Source organism: Lissotriton helveticus, chromosome 1_1 (genome assembly GCF_964261635.1).
Source record: "Lissotriton helveticus chromosome 1_1, aLisHel1.1, whole genome shotgun sequence".
Taxonomy (NCBI): Eukaryota; Metazoa; Chordata; class Amphibia; order Caudata; family Salamandridae; genus Lissotriton; species Lissotriton helveticus.
In genome coordinates, this window is record NC_136057.1 from 772,692,594 (window position 1) to 772,718,156 (window position 25,563).

At 48.9% G+C, this 25,563-nt stretch overlaps 1 protein-coding gene across 6 annotated transcripts in view; it reads left to right on the forward strand.

The window, feature by feature from the left end:
• The window catches only part of ASZ1 (ankyrin repeat, SAM and basic leucine zipper domain containing 1), a 2,002,188-nt gene that overhangs the window by 557,096 nt on the left and 1,419,529 nt on the right, over nucleotides 1–25,563 (forward strand). For 4 of the 6 annotated variants that reach the window (XM_078674339.1, XM_078674340.1, XM_078674338.1 and 1 more), the window contains one exon: nucleotides 19,117–19,228. In XM_078674339.1, coding sequence (XP_078530465.1) covers nucleotides 19,117–19,228 — 112 coding nt within the window. Of the gene's footprint in view, nucleotides 1–1,131; nucleotides 1,232–1,349; nucleotides 1,498–19,116; nucleotides 19,229–25,563 lie in introns of those variants that run through there. The other 2 variants (XM_078674343.1, XM_078674342.1) reach the window with 2 other exon arrangements.

Below are 25,563 nucleotides of genomic sequence, written 5' to 3' on the forward strand. Positions count from 1 at the left end.
TGAGGGGGGAGGCGTCGAGGCTGCTGGGGGCTGTAGTCCCGATGTTATCCCGACCGGCGGAGCCAAGCCCGGCCAGTCAGAAAGTGCAGGGTGATGGTGTTTGGCGGAGCAAAGCCCGGCCGCCCCACAGGAACAGGATACTAGCAACACGCCTCAGCGGAGCAAAGGTAAGCTCGGCCGGCGTGGAGACCCTCCCAAGAACTGCCACCAGGTCCTCTGCAGCGGGCGTAGCTTTATGCGCCTCCTGGCGCTGTGTAATGAGGGGGGAGGCGTCCTGGGGTCGAGGCTGCTGGGGGCTCTAGTCCCAATGTTATCCCGACCGGCGGAGCCAAGCCCGGCCAGTCAGGAAGTGCAGGGTGATGGTGTTTGGCAGCGCAAAGCCCGGCCGCCCCACAGGAACAGGAGACTAGCAACACGCCTCAGCGGAGCAAAGGTAAGCTCGGCCGGCGTGGAGACCCTCCCAAAAACTGCCACCAGGTCCTCGGCAGCGGGCGTAGCTTTATGCGCCTCCTGGCGCTGTGTGATGAGGGGGGAGGCGTCCTGGAGTCGAGGCTGCTGGGAGCTGTAGTCCCAATGTTATCCCGACCGGCGGAGCCAAGCCCGGCCAGTCAGGAAGTGCAGGGTGATGGTGTTTGGCGGAGTAAAGCCCGGCCGCCCCACAGGAACAGGAGACTAGCAACATGCCTCAGCGGAGCAAAGGTAAGCTCGGCCGGCGTGGAGACCCTCCCAAAAACTGCCACCAGGTCCTCGGCAGCGGGCGTAGCTTTATGCGCCTCGTGGCGCTGTGTGATGAGGGTGGAGGCGTCCTGGCGTTGAGGCTGCTGGGGGCTGTAGTCCCGATGTTATCCCGACCGGCGGAGCCAAGCCCGGCCAGTCAGGAAGTGCAGGGTGATGGTGTTTTGCGGAGCAAAGCCCGGCCGCCTCACAGGAACAGGAGACTAGCAACACGCCTCAGCGGAGCAAAGGTAAGCTCGGCCAGCGTGGAGACCCTCCCAAAAACTGCCACCAGGTCCTCGGCAGCGGGCGTAGCTTTATGCGCCTCCTGGCGCTGTGTGATGAGGGGGGAGGCGTCCTGGAGTCGAGGCTGCTGGGAGCTGTAGTCCCAATGTTATCCCGACCGGCGGAGCCAAGCCCGGCCAGTCAGGAAGTGCAGGGTGATGGTGTTTGGCGGAGTAAAGCCCGGCCGCCCCACAGGAACAGGAGACTAGCAACACGCCTCAGCGGAGCAAAGGTAAGCTCGGCCGGCGTGGAGACCCTCCCAAAAACTGCCACCAGGTCCTCGGCAGCGGGCGTAGCTTTATGCGCCTCCTGGCGCTGTGTGATGAGGGTGGAGGCGTCCTGGCGTTGAGGCTGCTGGGGGCTGTAGTCCCGATGTTATCCCGACCGGCGGAGCCAAGCCCGGCCAGTCAGGAAGTGCAGGGTGATGGTGTTTTGCGGAGCAAAGCCCGGCCGCCTCACAGGAACAGGAGACTAGCAACACGCCTCAGCGGAGCAAAGGTAAGCTCGGCCGGCGTGGAGACCCTCCCAAGAACTGCCACCAGTATTCAACTCCTGAAATTCAAAGAGAGAAGGAAAATGGTGATTCTTCTTTTTCCTGTTGTAACATCACCAAGGAAGCTCTTCCGTGTGGAAAACACACTGATGTGACAAGGGCCAAAAGAGTGTGTGGAAAACCACTGTATTTAAATGATTATTTGACTTATATTGGTTGAAACAGTTATGCATGTATTATGTATATTGTAAATCTTCTTTGATATTCATTTCTTATTGGACTGTGTATATTCCAGTTATTTTTTTTCCTTATTTTTTTTTTCTTTCCTTGGTTAGTTGTTGTTGAATTTGTATTTTAATGTTCATATAATACTTTGTTTCCTCAATTGAAAGAGGGGAGAAGTGTTGTGTTTGTACTCGTGCATCTTCTCTCTCACTGCATTCCAGAACGGCATTCTTCAGATGTTGGAATGCAGTGAGGAGGAGACTGAGGACGGTACGAGCAAGGAGCGGTTGTACTCTGACATTTCCCTGAAACTGCTGGGTTCATCTTTGAATAAACTTCTACATTGAAACTGGATTCAAGGCTACTTCGAATCTTTACACCGACCGGGCTTTAAGCTATGGCAAACTGATGTTTTAAATGGATATTTCAGGATTTTCTGCGGGTGATCACCGGAGTCCTCTGTTTGCGTCCATTTTGGTTGGCTGCAAGCCACGCCACCCCTTAGTTTCCATTCGTAAGTGTATTATTCAATAATATTCATTAAAATAGTTTGGCATTAATAATTCTTAACCAGATTTGCTTTTGCCTAATTTCAAACCATGCGTTTTCAAGTTGGTCTAGGTTCCTAGTCACACATTTATAACTTGCTAATTATTTAACGTCATCAGCTACTTAGTGACAATGTTTATGCCTGATCCTAGAATGGATACCTTCAATAGATATCCTGCCCTCGGAAAACAACATTGGGTAGGTTTCATACTGTACCTCATCTCCAGAAGTAGAGGTTGGGGCAGTGCCTTATGGCAGGTAGGCCACTTTCTTTGCATATGAGGCTGTTTTGCTTGCTGCCGGGATCTGCTCTCAACGGTTTAGGCCGGTCCTCTCCTGCTCCAGTTCCAGTCTGCATGTGATTAACGTCTCTGCAGCATTTATTTACCACATTATTCCCAAGACTCCGCAAAAAACTGCTACGGTGGCATCACAATTGAACAATGAGAACTTAAGAGGTTGTAAATAAATGGTTTTAGTAGAAATGGAATAAAAACAAAACCATATACAAAGGAGAACGTTTTTAAATATACAAATAAAGCTTGTTCCCAGGGCTATTCTATTGCTAACTGGCAGAATTACTGACAGTGCATAACTGCCTGAATATTAGTGGGTTCATTCGTATAGGACTTTCCATTTGTTTGTCATATGATACAACTTAATATAATCAAGTTTCAATTAACCCCAATTTAACAAGCTTGGCTCCACCTATAAAACACCTTCTCTTTGCAAGGCCCCCCTGTTTACGCAGTTGCTTTTGTTAATCGATGACTTTAGCAAAGTAATCATCCTGGGAAATATTTATTTTTCTGGGAAACATTATCTTTTGGCCATAAAACACCAAGTTATCCTAGCAAATCTCTTTCTGTATTTTAAATTGAGTGTTATTAGACACAAGTAAAATGTGCTTAAATATAAACATGCACGTATAACATAACATAGTTTATTCTGTATTGTATTCATCCCAGCATAATTGCTGCATGCCTCAACACTTATAAGGTCCAAAAGGTGTGGGATCTATTGGCTATGCCAATGCTTGTTTTATTGGTTTTGAAGAGTAACAGTTGTAAAAAGTTATGCAGTTGTGTCCTGCATTATAGTTACAAGAAACAGAAAAAAAAATCCAACAACCCATTAATTGAACTCCCTCAACTTCACCTTATGACTCTCTTATTCCCCCTCTATGGACTTAGTTAAATATTGACCTCTCTCTCCTGTCGGCTCCGCTTCTCTTGCTTTTTCTCACACTCTACACAGCTATCATTCACCCAACTCCTCTTTAAGAAGCCCCTCTATGATGTAGAAGACAGTCTTTTCAGGCACCGTCTCCCTCAAAAGTCATCGGACAAAAATGGCACCAATGGTCTTCAGCTTTTCAGATATTTTTTCATGCTCTTGAAAGTTGTGTGCCAACTTTTCATTCACAGTAGACCAAATACCAGCACACCCCATTCCTATATTTGGTTCTATTGTATCGACTCACATTGCGAGTAGTACTTGTTTGGCTGCGAAGAACTTTTGTACATAATCTGACCCCTTTTTGTATGTTGAGGAAATTCTTCTTCTGATGGGCACCCCAGAAGTATAATCTCCTCGTAGTTCACTATCTGATTTTTAGAATTTCATGATAACTTTCAATATCTCCTCTCAAACGTTTGTTAAATTCTTGTGAAGGGCCAGAGTATTTGAGTTATAGGCGCCATATTCCTACACTCTCTCCAACAGTATTGTGACACTGTGGATCTATCAAGTGCAAACCTGCCGGTGTTAGATGCAACTTATATAGAATTATGAACAGTTTTGTTCTCTACCATTTACATGGTGCTCGTAATTTATGTTAACTGTGAAAAGTTTTGCCATTGTTCGTAATGTAAATGCACTTACAGGACTAAGGCATCTTGGGGCTAGTGTCCCGGAGCCCAAAGCACATTAAGACGGTCAGGGATAGCGATGACTAGGAAAATAGCAGTCAAAGTCTCTGAAAAGAAAGTGGACTTAGGACGCAAATTTAAAAAGCCAAGTTTGTAAATCTTTCCTGAATGTCGGAAGATTGGTTTGACATCGTAGATGGTAAGGTAACGAATGCCACCATTTTACTGCAGAGTAGGTAAAATGTCTCCCACCCAGGGGGAATTTTAATTCTGAACACCTGTACTTTGTTATTGGTACTGGACTGTAAGCTACAGGAGCGGAAATTCCATTGAAACATGTACTGCAAAAAAGACGAACCGTCTTGATGTACTCTCTTGTGGACCCAACAAAGCGCTTTGAACTGGATACATGCCCAGATGGGAAGCCAGTGAAGTTCCCTAATAGAGTTGGAGACCGAGCAGAACTTCGAAAGATTCAGCAGGACTCTGGCTGCCACGTTTCGAAGGGTCTTAAGTTTGTAATGGAAACGTGTTAGAGAGCCTAGAAATAGAGCAGCACAGTAATCAGTTTTTGAGATAACAAGGGCTATGATCACTGCTTTTCTCTGCTCAAATGGTAGAATTTTAAAAGAATGTTCAATTTGAAAAAATAGGAAGAGGTCACTTAATTTGAATGTTCAATGAAAGTTAATCTGCTGTCAAAAATGACACCCACATTTCTTGCCTTCTGTACTGGTGTTGGTAGAGAACCAAGGTACAATGACCACCAGGTGGTATTCCACAAGGTGTTGTTGGTACCAAACAACATCACAACCTTATTGAATGCAGCCAATAAGTTCAATAGGACTAGTGCTGCACTATCCCCTTTGTCAACAATATATCTGATCTCTTCAGAGACTGCCAAAAGACCAAACTCTGCTGTCTAGGCCTAAAGCCATGTTGTGTAGTGTCAAAACACTGATTGGAACCTAGGCAGGAAATGATCTCTTGATTCATTGCTCTCTTCAGTATTTTAGCCGGCATTGGTAGGTGAGAAATAGACCAATAATTTTTCAGGAGTCTATAGAGGGTTTTTTGGTTTGGGGCAACATTTAGGCTTTTTTCCAGGCAGTCTGGAAACATCCCGTTTCCAAAATCTTATTAAAAATTGAGGTAAGGTTGACCGCGATTGTGTCAGAGACCGAATGAAGTACCTCAGGAGGACAGGGATCTGTAGGAGATCAAGACTTATTGGTTTTTTAAAAAGAAAGCAGTTTGATCTACTGTAGGATGTGTGAAGGAGCTTAAGACCAGAAAAGAAGCTAAGCAGTTTTTATCTGGAAGTTTGTCATCCCAGATAATAGTGGGAGTGGGAAAAGGAATGGTTACTTGACTTTAGAAGTCTTGAAAAGTGTAATAATTTTACAGAAGAAGTTGGCTAATTGATCACAGAAACCTTGACTGGTTGTAGCTCTGTTTCTGTTTCCAAACGCTGAAAGAGCTTTAACTGTTTTGAACAGCTCCCTGGAGTAGTTGCTAGCTGTTTTTATTTTGTCTGTAACATAGTTTGTTTTGGATACTTTAATTATATGTTGTTAGAAGCCGGCGTTCCCACGCGCACCGTTGTTGTCAAGTGCACGACCCGGACCTCCCCCGCTTCCATGTTAGGCCAAGAAAGGACACCGTCTGAGACAGCCCTGCTCACCCCCTTAGTAGCTCGACACAAGCAGCCATGCTTATCTACAAGGCACGAGTGTGCAGTATGTGCAACCACGCCCACAGCAATCCCAATGATGTCATCACAAATGGACTCCACACGAGTTTGTATAAAACGAGTATACTTTATATAAAAAGATATACAACTCCCACATATATACACTGGGTAATATTGTTTCCGGTGGGTTGGGCGGTTCTAATCCCCAACCACTGCTTCTAACCAACAGTTACACTGCTTTTAACTGTTCTCAACAGGTTAGGTACGTTGTATCACTAGATTCACACACGTTGCAAAATACAAAAAATACTGCACTACTTAACAATGGGTTCCTGTACAGTGCCACAGTGAAACAAAGCAATACGTAGCCTCAAGATCATGTACTGAGTCAACACAAGATAATGCAACTTGGTTCGCTACCAGCATGCCCTGTTCAAGGAAGAAATACAGCAATGTGTCATGCTGCAATTTCGTACAGTGCGATAGGAAGACCGTGCAAAGCGTATCACCACCAGCATGCCCTGTGCAAGTAAGGAATAGGGTAATGCATCACAATGCAGTTCAGTACAGTGAATTAAACAATCAATGCAGTGCGCTACGCTATGATCCTGTATCCTGCAAGAGAAACATAACGTAGTGCGTAGCGCACTAACCCCTGAGTTCGTTAAGCACATCTTGGGTCAGACGTTCTCTAATAGTTCAATAGAAGCAAATATGCAAAGTGTTATACGACTGTTTTAAAAAGTTCTGCGACCGTTGCCCGCAACGCGGATCAACAATGACACCCAAGTTCCACTCCAGGCCCTGCCCCCTGTACTATCCAGTCCGGGACCAGCACGGACCGAGATCTGGGTCAAAGCAACAGGCGCACACAGCTGCCAGCAGCGAGAGGCCAAAGTGTCCCGCCAGGACCGCACCCCGTCCCAGGCGATGATCCACTTTACCTGGGGGGGCGCGACCCCACTCTCCTCCCCTGCCGCAGCAGCTTGGCCTCACTCCAGAACCTTTTCATCACGGGCAAGGCGCGCTCGGGCTAGTAGTTCGGCTCCTGCGGGGCTGCTGATCCGGGCTGCTAGCGTTGGGCACAAACTCCTTCCGCGAAGCCTTCCACACGACGCTGGTGCTACCTCACATGGCCTTCGAGGGCCCGATCACTTGGCCCTCCTCTCCAGCGATGTTAGAACTTCTTCGCTCCCTGGTGCTCACCGCTCGCCGGTACTCCTCACCAGCACCTCCGGTGGCACCTTCAACACACGCCTCAGGCGCGTCCGAGACTCACTCCGTCTCATTGTGCACACGGTCTTCAGGCACTCTCCACTAACGCCTGGATCGCACCACCACACGCACACTGCGCGTCTGAGTCTTACCTCTCCTCCTGGTGCACATGAGGTACCAGGCGCTCTCCACTAACGCCCTGGCTGCACGACCACACGCCAACCTGTGTGTCAGGGACTCACTCTTTCTTAGTGCCCACAATGTCTTGGCACTCTTCACTAGTGCCTGCACTGCACTGCGACATGCACCCCCTGCGCGTCCCGAATCTCGGCTCTCTTTCACGATGCCTACAATCCACAGGCGCTCCAACACCTGTAGCCCCACCAAGACACGCACCCTGCGCGTCAGTCTTGATTCGCTCCGGGTGCCAACGATCACCTTAGGCACCCCTTCGGAGGTCTCAGGCTGCCACAACACTGTCTCACCACCGCGCCACTTGAGACTTCCTGGAAACTTTTATGTTCCTGTGTTTCCGAACAGGGAGCCTCCTCACCTCGTGCCCGTGGGGTACAGGACTCAGCACACAGCAAAGTTCTGCTTAGGAAGAAGGGGGGACACGACCCACTGCAGCACCCCTTCAGTCTCCTCGGTCAAGAGCTACAAACTGCCCACAAGCCCTAGATCACGAAGCAAGGGTCAAGTGTCTCCCGCAGCCTATTCAGCAACTCTTCCTGAGACAGAGGTTTTCTTCCCAATCGCGGACAGGTCAAAGCTGCCAGAGACTCGACCAGTCCACGGTGTCTTCAAAGCGCTCCCAGCACTTCTCTGAACGATACCGAGACCGTTCTCAACGACATCATCAACATAACCAAAGTTTTGGGGTTACAGTTCTTCCAGTTATACCCCTCATTGTCTTTGAAGTTTCCTTGTGCTCAGGGGTCCCCGACCCCTCCCTAAATCAGTCTTGCATATCTCCCCTCCAGTGTCACTGTCGTCTCTTTGATACTGGGGGCCTGGATCTTTAATCACTTAGAGGGAGATGGGTCTATTGGTTTATGGCTCTGAACTAGGCCTCTTCACCTCGCAAAGCCTCTCCTCCTCCCCGCTCCAGGTGCAGGGCAGCTTGGCGCTGTCTCCACCCCTTCCCCCGGGGCACGACCTCCCTCAGCCTTTCTCACCTCTCCCAGATCCAGGCAGGCAATTCACATTCTGCTGAGGTCTAAACCACAAAGTCGGCCATTTTCTCAAACAGCAATTTCTAGACACACAGCGACAAAACCATATACCAAAAAAGATGCGTTGTGAGTTCAGACATACCAAACTTCACTGTTCCAGTTCAAATTCTTGGGAAACTAGGCTAACAATACTACACCCAGCCTCCCCCATTCTGTCCTATGTGCAGGATGGCCTTTCACCAGGGAAAATGAAATGGAGTATTTTCCACAGTCAGGGCCTAGCACCCACACTGGCACATGTCCTGCCTTTTACCTACACTGTACCCTGCCAAGGGGTTACCCAGGACGTCCTACAGGGGTGCCCCATGTGTATGCAAAAGGGAAAGTAAGGCCTGACAAGTGGTAGCACTTGTCAGGACAACATGCTAGTTTAGCATAATGCGCACAGGCCCTACACTGAAGACCTGTGTTCCCTCTCTGCGCATGTCTTTAGTACTACCTCTGGCACACACAGTGCACCTTGCTTAGGGATCTTGCTAGTAAGGCAAACATACCAATCAGAGACAACCAAACACCTCTACAATTTATACAGGGAACATCTGTACTTGCACACTGATTAGCAGTGGCAAGTACCTACAGCATCTAACTTCACAGCTCTCTGTCAGGAAAACGGTCTAGGTAAAAGCAAAAAGTTTAAGTGAACTTTAGCCAACAAGGTCAAGTCCAACATATGTTTATATTCCTTTAATACATTTTTATATTTTAATTTTTCATCTTGACTATATTGTGTTCTCCATATTTATTATTGGTGTCTGCATCCTTTCTTTGGTGCCCTAAAGTCTTGTGAAAACCGTGGCGCAGCAGGCATTTTTCAATGGTTTATTCTTTTTTGGGTGGGAGCCAGCTAGGATACAGCTGCGTTTATCCAAGAGTCATATGTGACTGAGGTTTGTTCCATGTCATCATTAGTTGAGGGTGTGTTTTTTTAAGAAGGCATCTAGTTTGAGTATCAATATTTTTCCAAGCCCGGTTATTGTACATCACTGGTGCTTTGGCTTCGTCAATTCTAGAAGTTAGAATATTGAGTTTAAACAGGTTAACCTTATGATCAGTCCAAATTAAAGGTAACAATTTATCAATGAATATATTCGAAATATTAGAAAAAATACCATCAAGTGTGTGACCAGTTGAGTGGGTAGATTGTTTAACTAATTGTTGAAAATCAAAACTCACGAGACTGTCCAGTAGATGTTCTTTGCTTTTACCATCTGGACATTCTAAATAAAAATGTATACCACCTAAGATGGTAAAGGTGAGATAGTCAATACATGCTTCCATAAAGCCCAGCAGAGACTGTATGAAGTTCTTCTTTGGGCCTGGGGGATGGTAAATAAGTAGGACATTGAAAGTATAAATATTATAAATTTTTAGAGAAAAAAAAGCAGAGCCTTAGAGTTGAGGTGATTAAAGCGATTTAAATGTGGCTTTAATACCACTCCGATGGTTGATAGCTAGGTCACCGTCTTTCCTTTGGGGTCTATCAAGTCTAATTAGATTGTAGCCCCCAGGTAGGCAGACACCTAGGCCAGAAGAGTTACCAAAGATACCTCTCTAGCTCTCCACCTTTTCAGGCTGTCCTACTCATCCCCTGTCCTGATGAAGACCCACCCCAGATGCCCATGAAACTGCACTATTTCATAGGGTCGAAACGTCGACGTTGATGTCAATGCGTCCCATATGGAGTCTCAACAAAAGAAGAAGTCTTACCTTGTTTACCTATTTCCATCAGTGCATTTTTTGTATAAGGTTGGCGGGGAAAAGGGTAGGGGTTCATGCGCTAGGCACTGTCTGGCTGAGGACAGGCGCAGTCAGGCTTTCCTTAGACGTGCCCGCTGCTCCCATCCACTGTGTGGACGCTGTTCTGGGCCTCTTAAGTATGCTGTGGTAGTGAGGGGGTGTAAGGAGGCGGTCCAAGAGACTCGAAGACACGCTAGAGTACTATGTCCTAAAAACAGTGGGCAAAAGAGTAGAGTAACTGCGGTCCAGCAACCCGGTTCTGGCAGATGCAGGCTCCCCTGCAGATCCAGAGTACAGGTAACATAAGACACAAATAAAACAAAGGTGTGAAACAAATACTTAAATCATAAAATGATTTAAAAAGTCAGCAAGCCTGAAATGCTGCAAATTAAAAATGTAAGGGAGGCAAGCAGCTCCCAATATGGCTCCAAAGGAGCCTACAAGGAAAATAACGAACGCCAGTCAAACACAATAGAGACTTCAGTGAGATGTCAGTATTCCAGACACCGCGCGGATGCGCTGCCGGGCCTCTTAAGTAGGCCTTGGTAGAGGGAGGTGTGTCCGGAGGAGGTCCCAGATACTCGAAGATGCTCTAGAGAGCTTCAACCTCAACAACCAGTGAGGAAAAGAATAGAGTAACTGGGGTTCAGCAACCCTTCTCTGGCATATGCAGGTGCCCTTGCAAATCCAGAGCATTGATAACATAAGACACAAATAAAACAAAGGTGTGAAACAAATATTTAAATCATAAAATGATTAAAAAGGCAGCTAAGGGGCGTGGCCAAGGCGGCGATGTGAGCAGACACATCTCGAGCGAGCTCCGTCGCCCCGCTGCCTTAATTAGCTATAAAAAGCGGAATTCGGGGGGCTCTCTGGGGGGCCCTGCCTGCTGCTCAACGCTCGCCGATCAGGGTGCTCCCGCCATTTTGTCACTGCGCCCGGTGACCGACACCCTGAGCGCGTCTCCCTGTCAGGCGACCCACTGGGCTGCAGAGGTAACCGGAGGAGCGGGCGGTCTCCAGCGGTGGATTTCCAGGCTGCCAACTGCACGTCGGAGGATAGGAGACCGGAGGGGAGGCGGCGGCCGATGCGGAGGCGGCCCCCTGGCGGGGGTGTTGCTGGCGCCCGACTGCGGACATCACGCGAGACCCCGGCTTCTGCGGAGCCTCAGGGCCGCAACCGGTGCGGGGAGACAGCCGACGGACCTGCTGCTGCGACGCCCCGCCGCGGGACCAAGACCGATTGCTGGACTGTCCTGGTGAGATATCCCCGCTGCGCCCACCGCCCGCCTGCTGACGGCTGTGCCCTGGGCTCTCGAGCCGCGACCGGGCTCCTCTAGGGTACTACCCGCCATCTTGGTTTCCCTGCCGGCCGCTCGCCACCCGGGTGCCTGCCCTCCTGCGCTGCAGTGCGACCTGGCTGGTCACTGCGGGCCCTGACGGGTGGTGCCTGCCTGCCTGCCGGAGCGGTGCTGGGGAGAAGGCCCTCCGCTCACCACGCTGCCACCGGGGCTGGGAGCACCGGTCTCTGCCTCGGGAGCCACAACGGGCCCCTGGCCACCTTTGGACTGCCCTGGGCCTGGACCCACCGTGCTGCTGCTCCCGGGCGGGTCCTGAGGAGGTGGTGGCCCGCTGGGAGAACTAGGCCCCATTCGCTGCCTGGCCTACCTCGCTCGGAGCCTCCGCCCTGGGTGCCCGGCCCTGCTGATCATTGGGTGCCCGCTTGGCTCTGGAAGAGGGCAAACCACTGTAACAGACCCCTCATGCACTGGGGGCTCCTCCAAGTCTTTTGAAGGCTCGGGCCTGACTTTCACTCAGCAGTTCTACAGGCGAGGAGGTGTCTGGGAGGGGTGAGGGCCTTTGGTGAGGTACTGATTGTCCCCCCGCATCGCTACAGTGACAGAGAAGCCACTCCCACGGCAACTTGGGACGCAACGGGTGGCTGGACTTTGCGTTCCGGATCGGCCTGAACTGGGAAGACCTGCCTGCAGCCGTGTGAGTACCCCCTACCTACGCTGGGGTCCTGGGCTGACCTGGGTGCTGTCTCTTTACTTCGGGTGGCTGGACACTGCGCCCCGGTCTGAGCATCACGCGCGGCAGAGGGGGCAAGGCGGACTCGGCGGCGTCAAAGGACACATCGGTGGTCGCCATGTGGGGCAAAGCGGGAGCATCGGCGCCGACGGAGGAGACGCCGCCGCCTCCTCCCTCCTCCCCCCGGTGACTCAGGCCTTCATGTCATCCTTCATGGCGGACCTGAAATCGGAGATAGGGTCCCTGAGGTCGGAAGTACACTCAAGCGTCAAGGAGCTGCGCAAGGAAGTTACCGAGCTGGGAGACGGGGTCGACGGGCTCGAGAAAACCGTCGATACGCGCACAGAAGATGTGGAGCAGCTGTGGCAGAGAGTCGCAGCCCTGGAGGAGCAAAATATCGAGCTCCAGATCAAGCAAGAGGACCTAGAGAATAGGGAACGCCGCAACAACCTCCGTATCCGGGGCGTGCCACTCGGGGAAGAGGGGAAGGACACCATGGCCTACGTGGCCCTGCTCCTCCACGAGGTGTGGGGGAATGAAGACGCCCCCCCACCACTCCTGGACCGCGCCCATCGGATCTTCGGTGCGGGAGGTCAGTCGGGCCTCCTCCCGGACATTATCACCCGAGTGCACTACTTCACGGAGAAAGAGGCCATACTGAAAGCGGCGAGGGACAAGCAGGATCTACGCTACGGAGGACATAAGATCCAAATCTTCCAAGACTTGGCCCCCAACACGCTGCACAGAAGGAAGTTCTTCCGCCCAGTGACGGAGAAGCTGCGGGCCCTCGACATACCCTATCAGTGGGGTCATCCCTTCGCTCTCATCTTCCGCTGGGAAGACAAGCGCAGGACCATCCGCTCCTACCGCGAGGCGGCGCAGCTGATTGGACTCCCGGAATCCCCAGAGCGTAGCCCCTCCCGCCCCAAGCGTCCAGAGAGAACCCCGGCCCGACCGGACTGGACCACGGTGACCCGCTGTCGCCGAACGCCCCCAGTCGATGCCTGCTCCACGTCACAGGTCAAGCGAGATATCATAGATCACATTCGCTCCCTCGAGGATGACCGTGAGGGGCGGCCTACGAAGCCCCGCACCCCGTAGCCAGCGGAGAACTGCCTCTCGACACCTGGTACTCAATGGCCTGCGGGGGGAAACTCCGCCCCACTTCCTGGGGTTGTACTGCTCACTAGTCATGACTTGGCACTCCCCGAAGGACGGTGGGTCGATCCCCCCACTGCGGGCGCCCCTGTATGACTGCACTCCCGGACACCACAGGCGGAGAACGCTCCCTGAACTGTCCCTGCCTCCCCACAGACTGCGGCCGACTTGACACTGGCGGAGGCCTCATCGAGTTTCTGGCGGGAGCGGGGACTGCGGGGGACCAGCCTGGGGTGTGGTCACTCTCATGGAGAGGATGACGAGGATTGGTCCTGGCGGACCCTCAGTCCGGGAGTACTTTCCTCGCCGCTGGACCTTGACGCCTCAGAGCTGACTGCTGTGATACTACTGCCTTTGCACTAAATCTATGGTAGCAGCCCCCCGAACCTGCCCTGGGCAGCGGGGCAGACGGGCCTCGGGGCAACCGAGACCCACCTCTCTAACAGGACACCCCCCTTACTGTCCCTTAGGAAGTGACATTCCTGAGTCCATCCAAACCCTCGGGTAGAGGATGCCCGGAACCTGGGACACTATTCTACGGCCACGTTGGCCTGTTATGGTTATGTACCCTCTCTGTGCCCTTTCTTCTCCTACTTGCACTATTTTTCCTACTTCTCCTCGGAGCCTTCTCGGTACTATACCCCTTCTTTCCTGGTTTAGAGTGGTGATTTGGAGACTTTCAGGGATGCCTGTGCAGCTGCGATGGGATGGGAGGGTTGAACCCCTCCGCTCCACGGGGTGGGACATGCAGGGTGACGGGGCGGCTCTAATCCCCTTAGTGCCATGGCGGTGAACGTTCCTAAACCCCTACAAGTCCTGACGCTTAATGTCAGAGGCCTTAATTCCCCCAACAAGCGTGCTCCGGTATGGCGCTACATTCTCCACCACTCCCCTGACATTGTCTTCCTCCAAGAGACGCATCTTTTGCGGGGGGACACTAGACGCATGGCGCACCTCAGGTACCCCACACAATTCTGGGCCTCGGCCGACACCAAAACAGCGGGGGTGGCAATACTGTGCAGGGCTGGCTTTAGGCAGGTATCCACCAAACCCTACAAGAGTGGCGACGGACGCTTCCTTCGGGCCACGGTACAGGTGGGAGGGATGCAGTTCACGCTAGGCAATGTATATGCACCCAACCAGTCGCAGGATAAATATCTCCAGTCGCTCCTGCGGGAACATTTTCGGACCAGCGAACCGCGCACAATACTAGGCGGGGATTTTAACCTAGTATGGGACCCGGACATAGACCGCGGGGACAATGCATTTAGCGGCACGGGAGCGATGTCAGCCATGCTAAGGGAGCAGATTACGGACCTAGGACTCGTCGATGCATGGAGATATCACAACCCCGGGATACGCGACTATACCTTTTACTCGCACTCCCACCGCACCTACTCGCGCATCGACTACTTTATCTCTCTAGACCTGATGCGGGACACGCTGAAGGTTGCTATATCGGATATCTCGCTGTCGGACCATGCACACATTGAACTGACTCTCCAAGACCCACTGGCGCAAACCCCCCGGGAGCGCAGATGGACCCTGCCGCCGAACGTCCTTCGAGACCCGGAGGATGTCAATAGCATCCGAGAAGCCATAGATTCGTACTTCGCTATCAACGATATCTCGGAAACACCGTTCCCGGTAGTGTGGGATGCCTTTAAGGCCACCATACGGGGACACATTACCTCCCTGGCGATAGCGAGAAGCAGGGTGGCCTATAAGCTGGAGGCTGACCTATCGGGCGAGATCAAGCGGGCGGAGGCGCTGGACAAGGACCGACCTTCCCTGGCGTCCAGGCGGAAGTTGGCGAACCTTAGGGGACAACTTCGCCTCCTGCGCACCAACAAGGCGGAGCACTCCCTACTGGCGCTCAAACAAAAATACTACGAGGGGGGAGACAAGGTGGGACGTCTGCTGGCGGAACGACTGAGGGCGAGAGCGGCCAGAGCCCATATTGCTACTATACGATGCCGGGATGGTACTAGTGCCGTCACTGAAAGAGCCAAACAGGAAGCCTTTGTAGCTTACTACACCTCCCTGTACGCGAACGACCCCACGTCGGTAGAGGCGCGAGCAGCTGTCCTCGCTGAGTACGAGGGGACTCCGTTGTCACCGGCATGCGCGAGGGAGCTGGAGGAGCCCATCCTGGAGGACGAGGTCTCAGCGGCTCTTAAAGATCTCCCCGCCGGGAAAACCCCGGGGCCAGATGGCTTCCCACTGATCTTCTACCGAATCTTCCAGGCTCAACTTCACCCTCATTTGCTGAGGCTGTTCCACTCTTTCTCGGACACATCTGGCCCGTCCCCTGATATGGGAATGGCGGGGATTGCGTTGATACCGAAGCCGGGGAAAGATCCTGCGCTCTGTCCCTCCTACCGCCCCATCGCCCTCCTAAACACCGACCTGAAGATCTATACCAAGATACTGGCCAAGCGACTTGACCCTCACATGCCGGGACTGGTGAACCCGGACCAGGTGGGGTTCATCCGGGACCGGCAGGGGGCCGATAATGTACGCAGACTGGCACACTTGGTGGGCAAGGTGCGGCACTGGGACATTCCGGCCTGCCTTCTCTCGCTTGATGCGGAGAAGGCCTTCGACCGGGTAGACTGGGCCTTCCTCAGAGAGGTCCTCCGGAAACTAGGTCTAGGCCCCAAAATGATAGCGAGCATCATGGCGCCGTATCTAGGACCACAGGCCAGAATCAGGGTGAATGGTCAACTAACACCACCGCTGACGATACACAGAGGCACGAGGCAGGGGTGTCCACTCTCGCCGCTCCTGTTCGCCCTCGCAGTGGAACCCCTTGCGGCACTGATAAGACGAGACCCTAGAATACATGGAATTGCCCACGGGGGGAGGGACAACAAGGTGGCGCTATTCGCGGATGACCTGATCCTCACCCTTACACACCCCCGTGAATCCCTCCCGGCGGTCCACGAGGTGCTTTGCCTATTTGAACAAGCGTCGGGCCTTAAAATAAATCACACTAAATCCTGGGCGCTCAACCTCACCGTCCCTGCGGCGGATATTCCACCCCTGAAGGAGGCTGTGCCCTATCAATGGGCGGAAAGCCGTATCTGGGCCTTACTCTCGCCCCCCACCTAGACTCCTGGTCCTCGGTGAACTGGACGGAGTGTCGCAAAGCGGTGTTAGAGGACCTTCGGAAGTGGAAGCCTCTGATGATTTCATGGCTGGGCCGCCTTAATGCGGTCAAGATGTCGATCCTCCCTAGAATTTTATATCTGTTCCAATGCCTACCCACCCCTATCCCGCTCCACTGCATTCGGAGCCTACAACGCGAGCTCACGTCCTTTATCTGGGGCGGAAAGCGCCCCCGATTTTCGCAGAAGGTTCTCATGGAACCGAGGGACAGAGGTGGTCTGGCTTGCCCCAACTTGGTGCACTATTATTGGGCCGCTCATCTCCGCTTCGTGGTAGAGTGGGGAGCACGCGAAAGCGACAAACACTGGTTCCATATGGACCGAGCGGTCACGGGACGTACCATATGGGATCTGCCCTGGCTCCCGCGGGCGGCACGCTCCAGAAGTGCATACCTCGCGGTCCCCACAAGAACGGTTCTAGACATCTGGGATAACATAGCCGTGTCTAGAGGTCTCACCACGTTTCCATCCCCGCACACACCGATAGCGGGGAACCCGCAGTTTCCCCCGGCCCATCAATCTCGGGCGTTCGACAAATGGACACAAGGGGACTGCAGAGTAGTCGGTGACCTTTTTCTTGGTGGTACGCCCAAGACTTGGAATGACTGCAGGGAGGAATTTAGGGTGCCTAAGACGGCTAGCTTACAGCATGCCCAGCTGCGCCACTGGACCGCGAGCGATGACATGTATCAAGCGGCCACCCGGGCATTTACACCCTTTGAGAAGTTAGCACGCTCCCTTGGGGGGTTGAGGAGGCTAACTTCGCAAATATACCACATACTGCAGCACCCTACGTCGGCGCTTGCGCATCCCTATCAGAGACAATGGCAATCGGCGACGGGAACCGACATCGACCCCCCCCCCAGTGGAATAGACTGTGGAGGGATATACCCAAGGTGTACCGCAGCATCCCGCAGAGGGAAAACTCCTACAAACTGCTCACGCAATGGTACTACACCCCCCTGCGCCTTAGCAAAATGTTTCCCACCACTTCGCCGCTGTGCTGGAGATGTGACTCTGCGACTGGTGACTTTGTGCATATATGGTGGACGTGCCGGACCCTGACTTTTCTGGAAGGAGGTGCTTAGCCACATCAAAGGGGTGCTGGGGTTCCCCCTGCCTGAGGAAGTGAGCACGATCCTCCTCGGCATCTATGCTACCACGCTCACGGCGCTTACCCTGCAGCGATTGGATCCTTACGCTCCAAATGCTGGGTGCAGCTAAACAGCTCATTGCCCTATACTGGAAGCGATCAGAGCCACCACCCATAGCCTCCTGGTTTGTGCGCCTTTGGCAGGTCCTGGCGATGGAGCTGCTCACAGCAAGGTTGCAGGCGCGAGATACGCTATTCAAGAAGGTTTGGGAACCCTTAGTACACCACCTCTGCTCTATAGAATACGCGCGACATATGCCCCCTAGACTCCGCGCGCTCCACCTCTTCGAGGATGCCATTGTTCCTGCAGACCCGGCCAGGCTGTGTCCTTGATCACCATGTACATTATAGGCGATCCTCATGCTACCACACACGGCTCCCTACACTCCACTTAATGCCAGGCTGTGCATATCCATCACCCTCTCTCCATCTCTGCCTACCCTCAGGCTTCTTCGTCCTTCCTACTTTCTTCTCTCCCACTTGCCGCTCTGGCCCTCGTCTCTCTACGAGACAGTTGTGCCCGGTTGGGCAGTTCACGACAGCTGGGCTAATTTTACGCCCTGCGCCTCCCTCGCAAAAGCGGATGTTCCCTCACGTGTGACAATCTTTTGTGCTATGCCCCCTTAAGCAACGCGGCCGGCCCTCCCTGGAGGGTTGTAGGCAAGGCGCTGTGTCGAAACCCTTTCCCCAGTCACGCTGGCACTGCTACACGAGAGTTGTTGTTTACGCGGCCGGCCTCGGCACGAGGTTGTAGGCTTAACGCTGTGTTCAAAAATAAAACAGATTTGAATTAAAAAGGCAGCTAAACTGAAATGCTGCGAATTAAAAATCTAAGGGAGCTAGCAACCTCCCAGTATGGCCCCCTAACAAGCCTAAAAAGAAACTAACTACCGCCAGTCAAACACAATAGAACACTTCACTGTGTACGTTTCTAGATTCCAGAAACGATGCGTATGGGTGTGCATGGGAGTGTTCAGAGAGGTTTGGAGACAGCATAATTAATAGTTAAGGTGTTAATTAAAGCATTCCTCACCCATCACCTTTAGGTCTTGCATTCCGACAGCTTTAGCTTTTTCATGAGAACATACCTCTTGTATCTATCGTAGACATAGTGGGATTGGTGTCAAATCATTGCTCATGGTTCAATAGGTTTTATTGTGCAACTCAAGATTAATTCAATCACTTCCACCCATCACTTTTTTCTTTTTTTCAATATGCTTCTGCTACTGACCTGCATATACCTTGTTGAGGAAAGTGTATTTGTTTCTTTTCAGCAAATATAAAGGTCAACCACAACAAACATTAGGATATGATTTGCGTGGGGTTTTCAGTGCGTTTGTATGCGTGTGCCTATGTGTGTGTTTTTTTTGCAGTTTTCTTATTTCTCTGTGGGTATGTGCATGCTGTAAGTTGCATTGATTTGCATGAGTCTCCATAAACTTGGTAAGTTTTAATGTAACCATAACTGTTCGTTGAGCTTCTCTTCATATTAATATCATCATTGTGCATTGATTAGCAATGCATTGTCTGTAATTATTTTGGTTTTATCAATTTGTGATTTCATTTTCTATTTTTCTTCTAATTTTAGAGGAATTTACAGTACTTATGGCAGCATGCACCGCTCGTTCCTCAGAAGAGAACATTTTGAAATGTGTGGAGTTGCTTCTCTCAAGAAATGCAAGTCCAAATGTTGCTTGCAGGTAACGTCTTGGTATTGTGTGTTGGAGATGTGATAATCATTTACGAATTGATTTTAATGTCAATTGGAATCTTTTTTCAGGTTTAAGTAATTTGTTTTGTTTCCATTCGCATATAGTTCACGTTTACATATGCAAAATAAAATATTCTTTTGTGTGATCCAGGGCATGTGCTGCCACAGTATCTTCATTTAAAATGTCGATTAGATCCAAAACCTCAGTGCTTCTCTCTCCACCCCCACCCTCAGTGTAGCCCCCCCCAGTGCCCTCTATTTTGTTTCCCTCAACCGTATCCTTTGTGATGCTCCCCCTAGCGTGCACTCCGTGGTGTTACTCCACCTACACTTCCAAACAAAAATGCTTTTGTGCTACTTATTTTTTAATTTGCTAATCTAATGCAGTAAGTTAAAAAAAAATAAGACTAGTACCATTTTGTAGGTGCGCATGCCTAGAATATTACCCAGCTGCCATGTCATAGCCTCTTTTTTTTCCTTTAGCCATTCTTTTTTCTGTTCTGAAAGTTTTAAACATTTAGCACAGATTGAAGTTTAGTCTACTCCCCATACGATCGCAATTTTTGATTCTCACAAGAGTATTGCAGTTTTTTTCATTTATTCTTCTGCCATTTCATTTGTGAAGTGTTGCATTTGCTTTCACAGAGATTGAGGTAAGGTGCTCCAGATTGAATAGTGCATTTGGTTACGCCTTCAGTTAGCATGGCTCTGTTGTTGCATGAAGCCATTCTTCTATCACACAAAATCGTATAGGCAAAAGAGAAGGTGGACAGCTGTTATATTCAAGAAAACAATAAATCTCACTAAAGCTGACGAAATTTCCATACACTTTTGTAAGGCCCTCTTCACCAGATGCAACCCTACACCAACTTCCTCCTGAAACTTCCTTCTGCTTTACAGACCTCCACCTAGCAATGCAACATTCCCACATACTTTCTAACCTGACAACACTACATTCCAACCTATGCATTCTTGGTGACCTAAACATTTGGTTTGACAAACTCAATATCCCCCATCCAGAAACCATCATCACTGGCCTAGACTCACTAAACCTTCATCAGATTGTCCAAAAACCCACACAAATCGCTGGACACATCCTAGATGTCATTTTTGGAAATCCAGAACTAGTTACCTTTCAAACGATTACTCCATTCACACGTTCAAACAACTATTTGCTAGCTTTCCAAAATAAAACACCAGAAAGAAACACACCTAAAACTACCTTACATGCATCCACCTATCGACCATGGAACAAACTGATTTTTGAATACTTAGAAACACAACTAATAACCAACAACGACCTAGGCACAAAAAAATTCAGTTTAAAAAAACAAAAAACTGAGTTGCTATAGGAAGCTTTAAATATTATATTACCACTGAGAATAACAAAATCGGACAAAAGAAAACAGGCACCTTACAGAAATACAGAACTGAACAGGGGCGGTCTCTTTTAAAGGGCGTGGGGGCCACGCCCCCCCCATATTTCTTGCTGCTTATATATATATATGTCTTTAAATACATGAATCCTACATACAGTAGGTATTGATGGCTCACCAATCAGCATAGCTTCTGACCCAAGCTCCGCACGAGTGTTAGGCAGTTCAAGCACAGACAGGCTCATGTACTCTCTGCGCACGAGCATGTCGCAGGGTTTTCAGGGCTTGTCTGATGGAAGCCCTTAATTCTGCGGCCTGCCGTAGCATAGGGCCACTCCTCTCCCTTGATTAACCCCAACCTCTCTGACTGATTGCACTTGAGCGCTTCAGCTGTAGCCTGGACTTCCCAAAGCAGTGTGTCAATTATCGAGGGTTCGGATTGGAAGCAGTGCATGTGACAGGCATCATCACTGACGCCAGGTAACATGCCGTATACAGATACAGTGTGCATGTTTCAGGTTTATACTAACCTGTATGCTGTAGGAGTACTGCCTGTGAGATTTCCCAATTAATGTCTGCACATTGCCTAATGCCTTTCGTACCAAGGGACAGAAACAAATGCGTACGATGTTGACAGAAACAAGTATAATGTGAAACTCCTACAGCAGAGGTAAGATGAAGCGCTCATTCCATTTCTAACATAGGTTAGTACAGGCTTTTCACATTTTAATCAGGGTTTGTGGTGAAATTTTTGTCTTTACAGAAGGCATTGCTCCTTTTGCTTATCATTTAGAAAGTACTATTTCTTTTTACAAGTACACCAGCTGAAATGGTATATTGCAGTTTCGCCAAACTGATCCCATAAGACTCCTGGCATAATTGTTTCATAGTAGCCCACACACCATAATTTCATTTTGCAGCCCCTGACACTAGTCACCATAATATGGGTACGAAAGTAGATTCCAACATCATGTATAAAAATTCAAAACATTAAAATGTGATTTTGCCATTGGCACATAAAGCACTAATTGATATACTTGCCTACCTGATGAATGCCAATGCAATGGCCTTTTCTATTTTAGGTTGTCTGAAGCACTGCTTCCTAGAAGCCATGAACTAGGTTTCTGCTCCGAAAAAATGCCTTTTTCTACAGTGGCCAGTTATTCGCTCAAGGGCTTCTGTAGTGTACGCCTGAAAGAATCTTTTACTACATCTTTACCAGAGTATAGCAGGAATTCTGTAACCAAACTGGTATGCAAAGGAAAGGATGGACAGTACTCTATACATGTAGTACCTCTGTTAATTAGGACAAAAGGCTAAATGTGCTCCATCATTAACTCATTTAAGATGCCTTCCCACTTTTTCAGAATTATGTTGTGGGTTATGCCATGGCCCGTTTGCATACATCTGCCTGCCTGGTGAATGTGGAAACAATGTCCTTCAACAAGAGACCCCTTGAGTAAGTTTTCGCCACTTGCTTTGGTCTCTCCGTAAAAGTTGAATATGACTTCTACGCCTACCACTTTCAATAATCACTAGCTGCTGTTGGAACCTAAAGAGATAAAACAGCAATTTAGAAAGCTGCAACGCACCTAGCTCAAAACAAACAGCAATCGAAAAAGCTAAAAACAAATAAGGTACTATTCAGACAGAACTCAAAATGCTAAAGGTGCAAATAAAGAATTTTATATAATTCTTGGCGAATTTCATAAACTTAAATGCATTGAAGGAACTCATCCCATTACTCAAGAATTCACGGACAAACTGGCAAATCATTACACAACCAAAGCAGACACGTTGGACTCCTATTTAAAACCACCAGCGCCAACCCATTTCCAAAACATTCCCTGCAAGAGTATGCTAACCAAGCCTTTCATTCCTTCAGACAAATATCACAAAGTGAGTTTATGGATCTAGTCCAAGCAAGCAGGCCGGTCGGCAGCCCATCTGACCCTTTTCTACCACAAATATTAAAGAAAATTCTTTTAACTACCTCTGCTGTCACACCTGTAAGAAGAATCATCAATAATTCCTTAACTAGGGGAATCTTCCCAGAAAAGCAAAAAGGCATACAGCTGCCCTTTATTAAAGAAAACTAACCTGGCCCTGCCTCACCCTGACAGATACAGACCAATTACAAATGGACCTTTCCTGGGCAAACTCATAGAAAGAGCAGCATTCACCCAGATGTTACAATTCAATGAAGATAACTCAATACTTTCTGAAGTCCTAACAGGCTTCTGTCCAGGAAGCGGCACATAATCTGCCCTCATCGCCGTCTGGTTTGCCTTAAAATCACATCAGACCAAAACAGGGTTGCTGCACTACTTTTCTTAGACCTCTCAGCTGCCCTTGACACAGTTGACCCTGACACTCGTATTCAAAGTCAGCATAGAGGGAACTGCTCTTGACTGGATCACATCCTACCGTCAAAACAGAACAAATGTCATCCATACTTCACCTTTCTGTTACAACCGTACTTCAAAAAAGCAGCGGCCCCTCAAGGCTCAATCACCTCACCCATGCTTTTCAACATCTACGCAGATGGGAATTTCCATAAATTGGAAATCCCCAAAGATATTAGAAACTCACAACTTTTCAATTGCCTTAGAGCTGTTAATCAATGGATGACATGAAGCCATCTCAAATGGAATGCTTCCAAAACTGAAATACTCATGTGGAGATTGGAAAAATTATGACCCACTCACTGCCTAGTCTGACAGTCTGGGACCCCCTCATAAAGTATCGAAGGAAGTAAGAAACCTTGGAATTACATTGGACTCCAAGCTGTCACTGAAAGCCCAAGTGGACAACTTAGCAAGCTCAAGTTCCATTACTCTTAAAACTCTGCAACACATCTTTCCACACCTGGGATTTTCACACAAGGTCCAGCCTACTATCTCTCTTGTTCGGTCTAAACTTGATTATGCCAATGGCCTCCACCACAGATCATCTTTATCAACTATGAAAAGACTACAATGGATTCAGAACACTGCTGCCAGACTACTCCTACTTGTAAAGTCACAAACCTATTTCTCCCCTGCTTGGAGGACCCTACATTGGTTACTGGTTGCCAGAGATCCACACTCAAGCTGCTTTGTATCACCCACAAAACAATACATTGAACAGAATAGAATAGTACATTTAATTTTTCATATTAGAGTCCTGGTGGGTGGCTGTTGTGGCCAGTTGACACAAATGGTTGTCATGCTTGTTTTCTTAATTCCACACCTGGGTATAAATCAAGCAGACCTGATCCTCGATACTCTGTCAACACATTCTCGTATTCTTTCCACTTTTTCGGTGGAAAGTTTATGTCAACAATGCCTGGAATATTCCATACTGTCTGCAGTAAACCAGCATCTTTCACTTTTATCCGAGGACATGAATTCATCAAATTTTCATTAGGTCCCAAATCTCCACTTTCTAAAAGATTTATATGTATTCTTCCTATTATGAAATTTGGAAATTATCCCAGATGGAAGCTGCTGTACATTTAAGACAAATTGACCAGGATAATTTGAGCAAAATGCTTGCTGTTGATAATATTATTAATACTTTGTTAACTCATATTTACAATTTAAACAATATTATGTTGTCCGTTATTGATATTGTGCAGAATGACATGTCAATGTTGTATCATGGGCAGCTTAGATCTATTATGCAGTTTAGCTGGATGCTTAAAACTTTCAAAATAGATGCTCTCCATGGCATTACTTGAATTGCAATGATTTGTTTCTACCTTTCAATTTAACATGAAAACAATTAATGGCCATGAAAAGCTCGACCTACACAGTGCTGTATTTAGAATAATTAGAACAACTCCCATTCACTATAGCTTAAACTCCTTCAGGTAACTATCTCCTTTTCGAGTCCTCTTTCAGAAGAAGAAAGTTGCCACTTTAACAGTGAAGTATACCTCGGACGGTGACACTCCTCGACAACGCGGTGAAAGTCACCATAGTGTGGTAGGCACTCCATCCTTGTCTGGAGGTGAGCGCAACTGATACTTTCATTACAGGGGAAACAGCAGATACACGAGTTGCAACCCCTAATAGGCTTTATGAAATAGTCCTCCAAATTGAAGGTGATATAAAATGGACAATTAAGGCTGTCTTTTGGGACAACCTTGCCTTCTTCTCCTATGACATTTTGTTGGCAGAGGCGGATTGGTCTCCTCCATTTGTTTTAGCTTCCTCCAGAGGGAAAATGCATTCTAGTGGTTTCACCTGTACCAGCTTTAGAAGCAGTGACAAAGGCGAGTGTTCTGAATTCTAAAGCTTTGCATCCACAGTGGATACAATGGGCAAGTTCTTTGACATCAGCTCATGTCACTTTTATCTTTGATCCCTCTTTGCAGACAAATGAGTTTTTACAATATGAACATGTTCATCCTCCTCTGTTGTCTTTGCTTCCTCTAGATCATTACAAATGTATAATCTTTACCGACGGATCTGTTCAGCCAGCCGTTGGGTCAAAGCACGCTTATTCGACAACTTGCGCTATAGTGGCTGCCTCAATTGTAAATGGTGAATTTAAGTCTTCAATTGCCAATACACTGACGCATGTGGACTGTACAGCTCAATTAACAGGGCTGCATGCTTTGATTTTGGCTCTAGAATTCGCTGATCCTGATGAACACTCTTGTTGTGTGCAATTCCAACTACTGTGTGCTATCTTTTATGACAACTTATTCTTTTGGTCTCAGAATGATTATGGAGACTCTAAAGGTAGCACAATAAAGCATAAAAAGCTTTGGGTCAGAGTGGCAGAACTTATGGAACGTTTGCCACTCTCATATGTTATTCATACTCTTGGCCATCAGTGTGTGAGAACGCATGCTGCGGGTATTTTTTGGCCAATAAGGCAGACAAATCTGCAGTAGACACTTGTTCAGTAGCAGCAGTAACTAGGTCCATAAATGATAATGATATTCTTGCGGCAATTG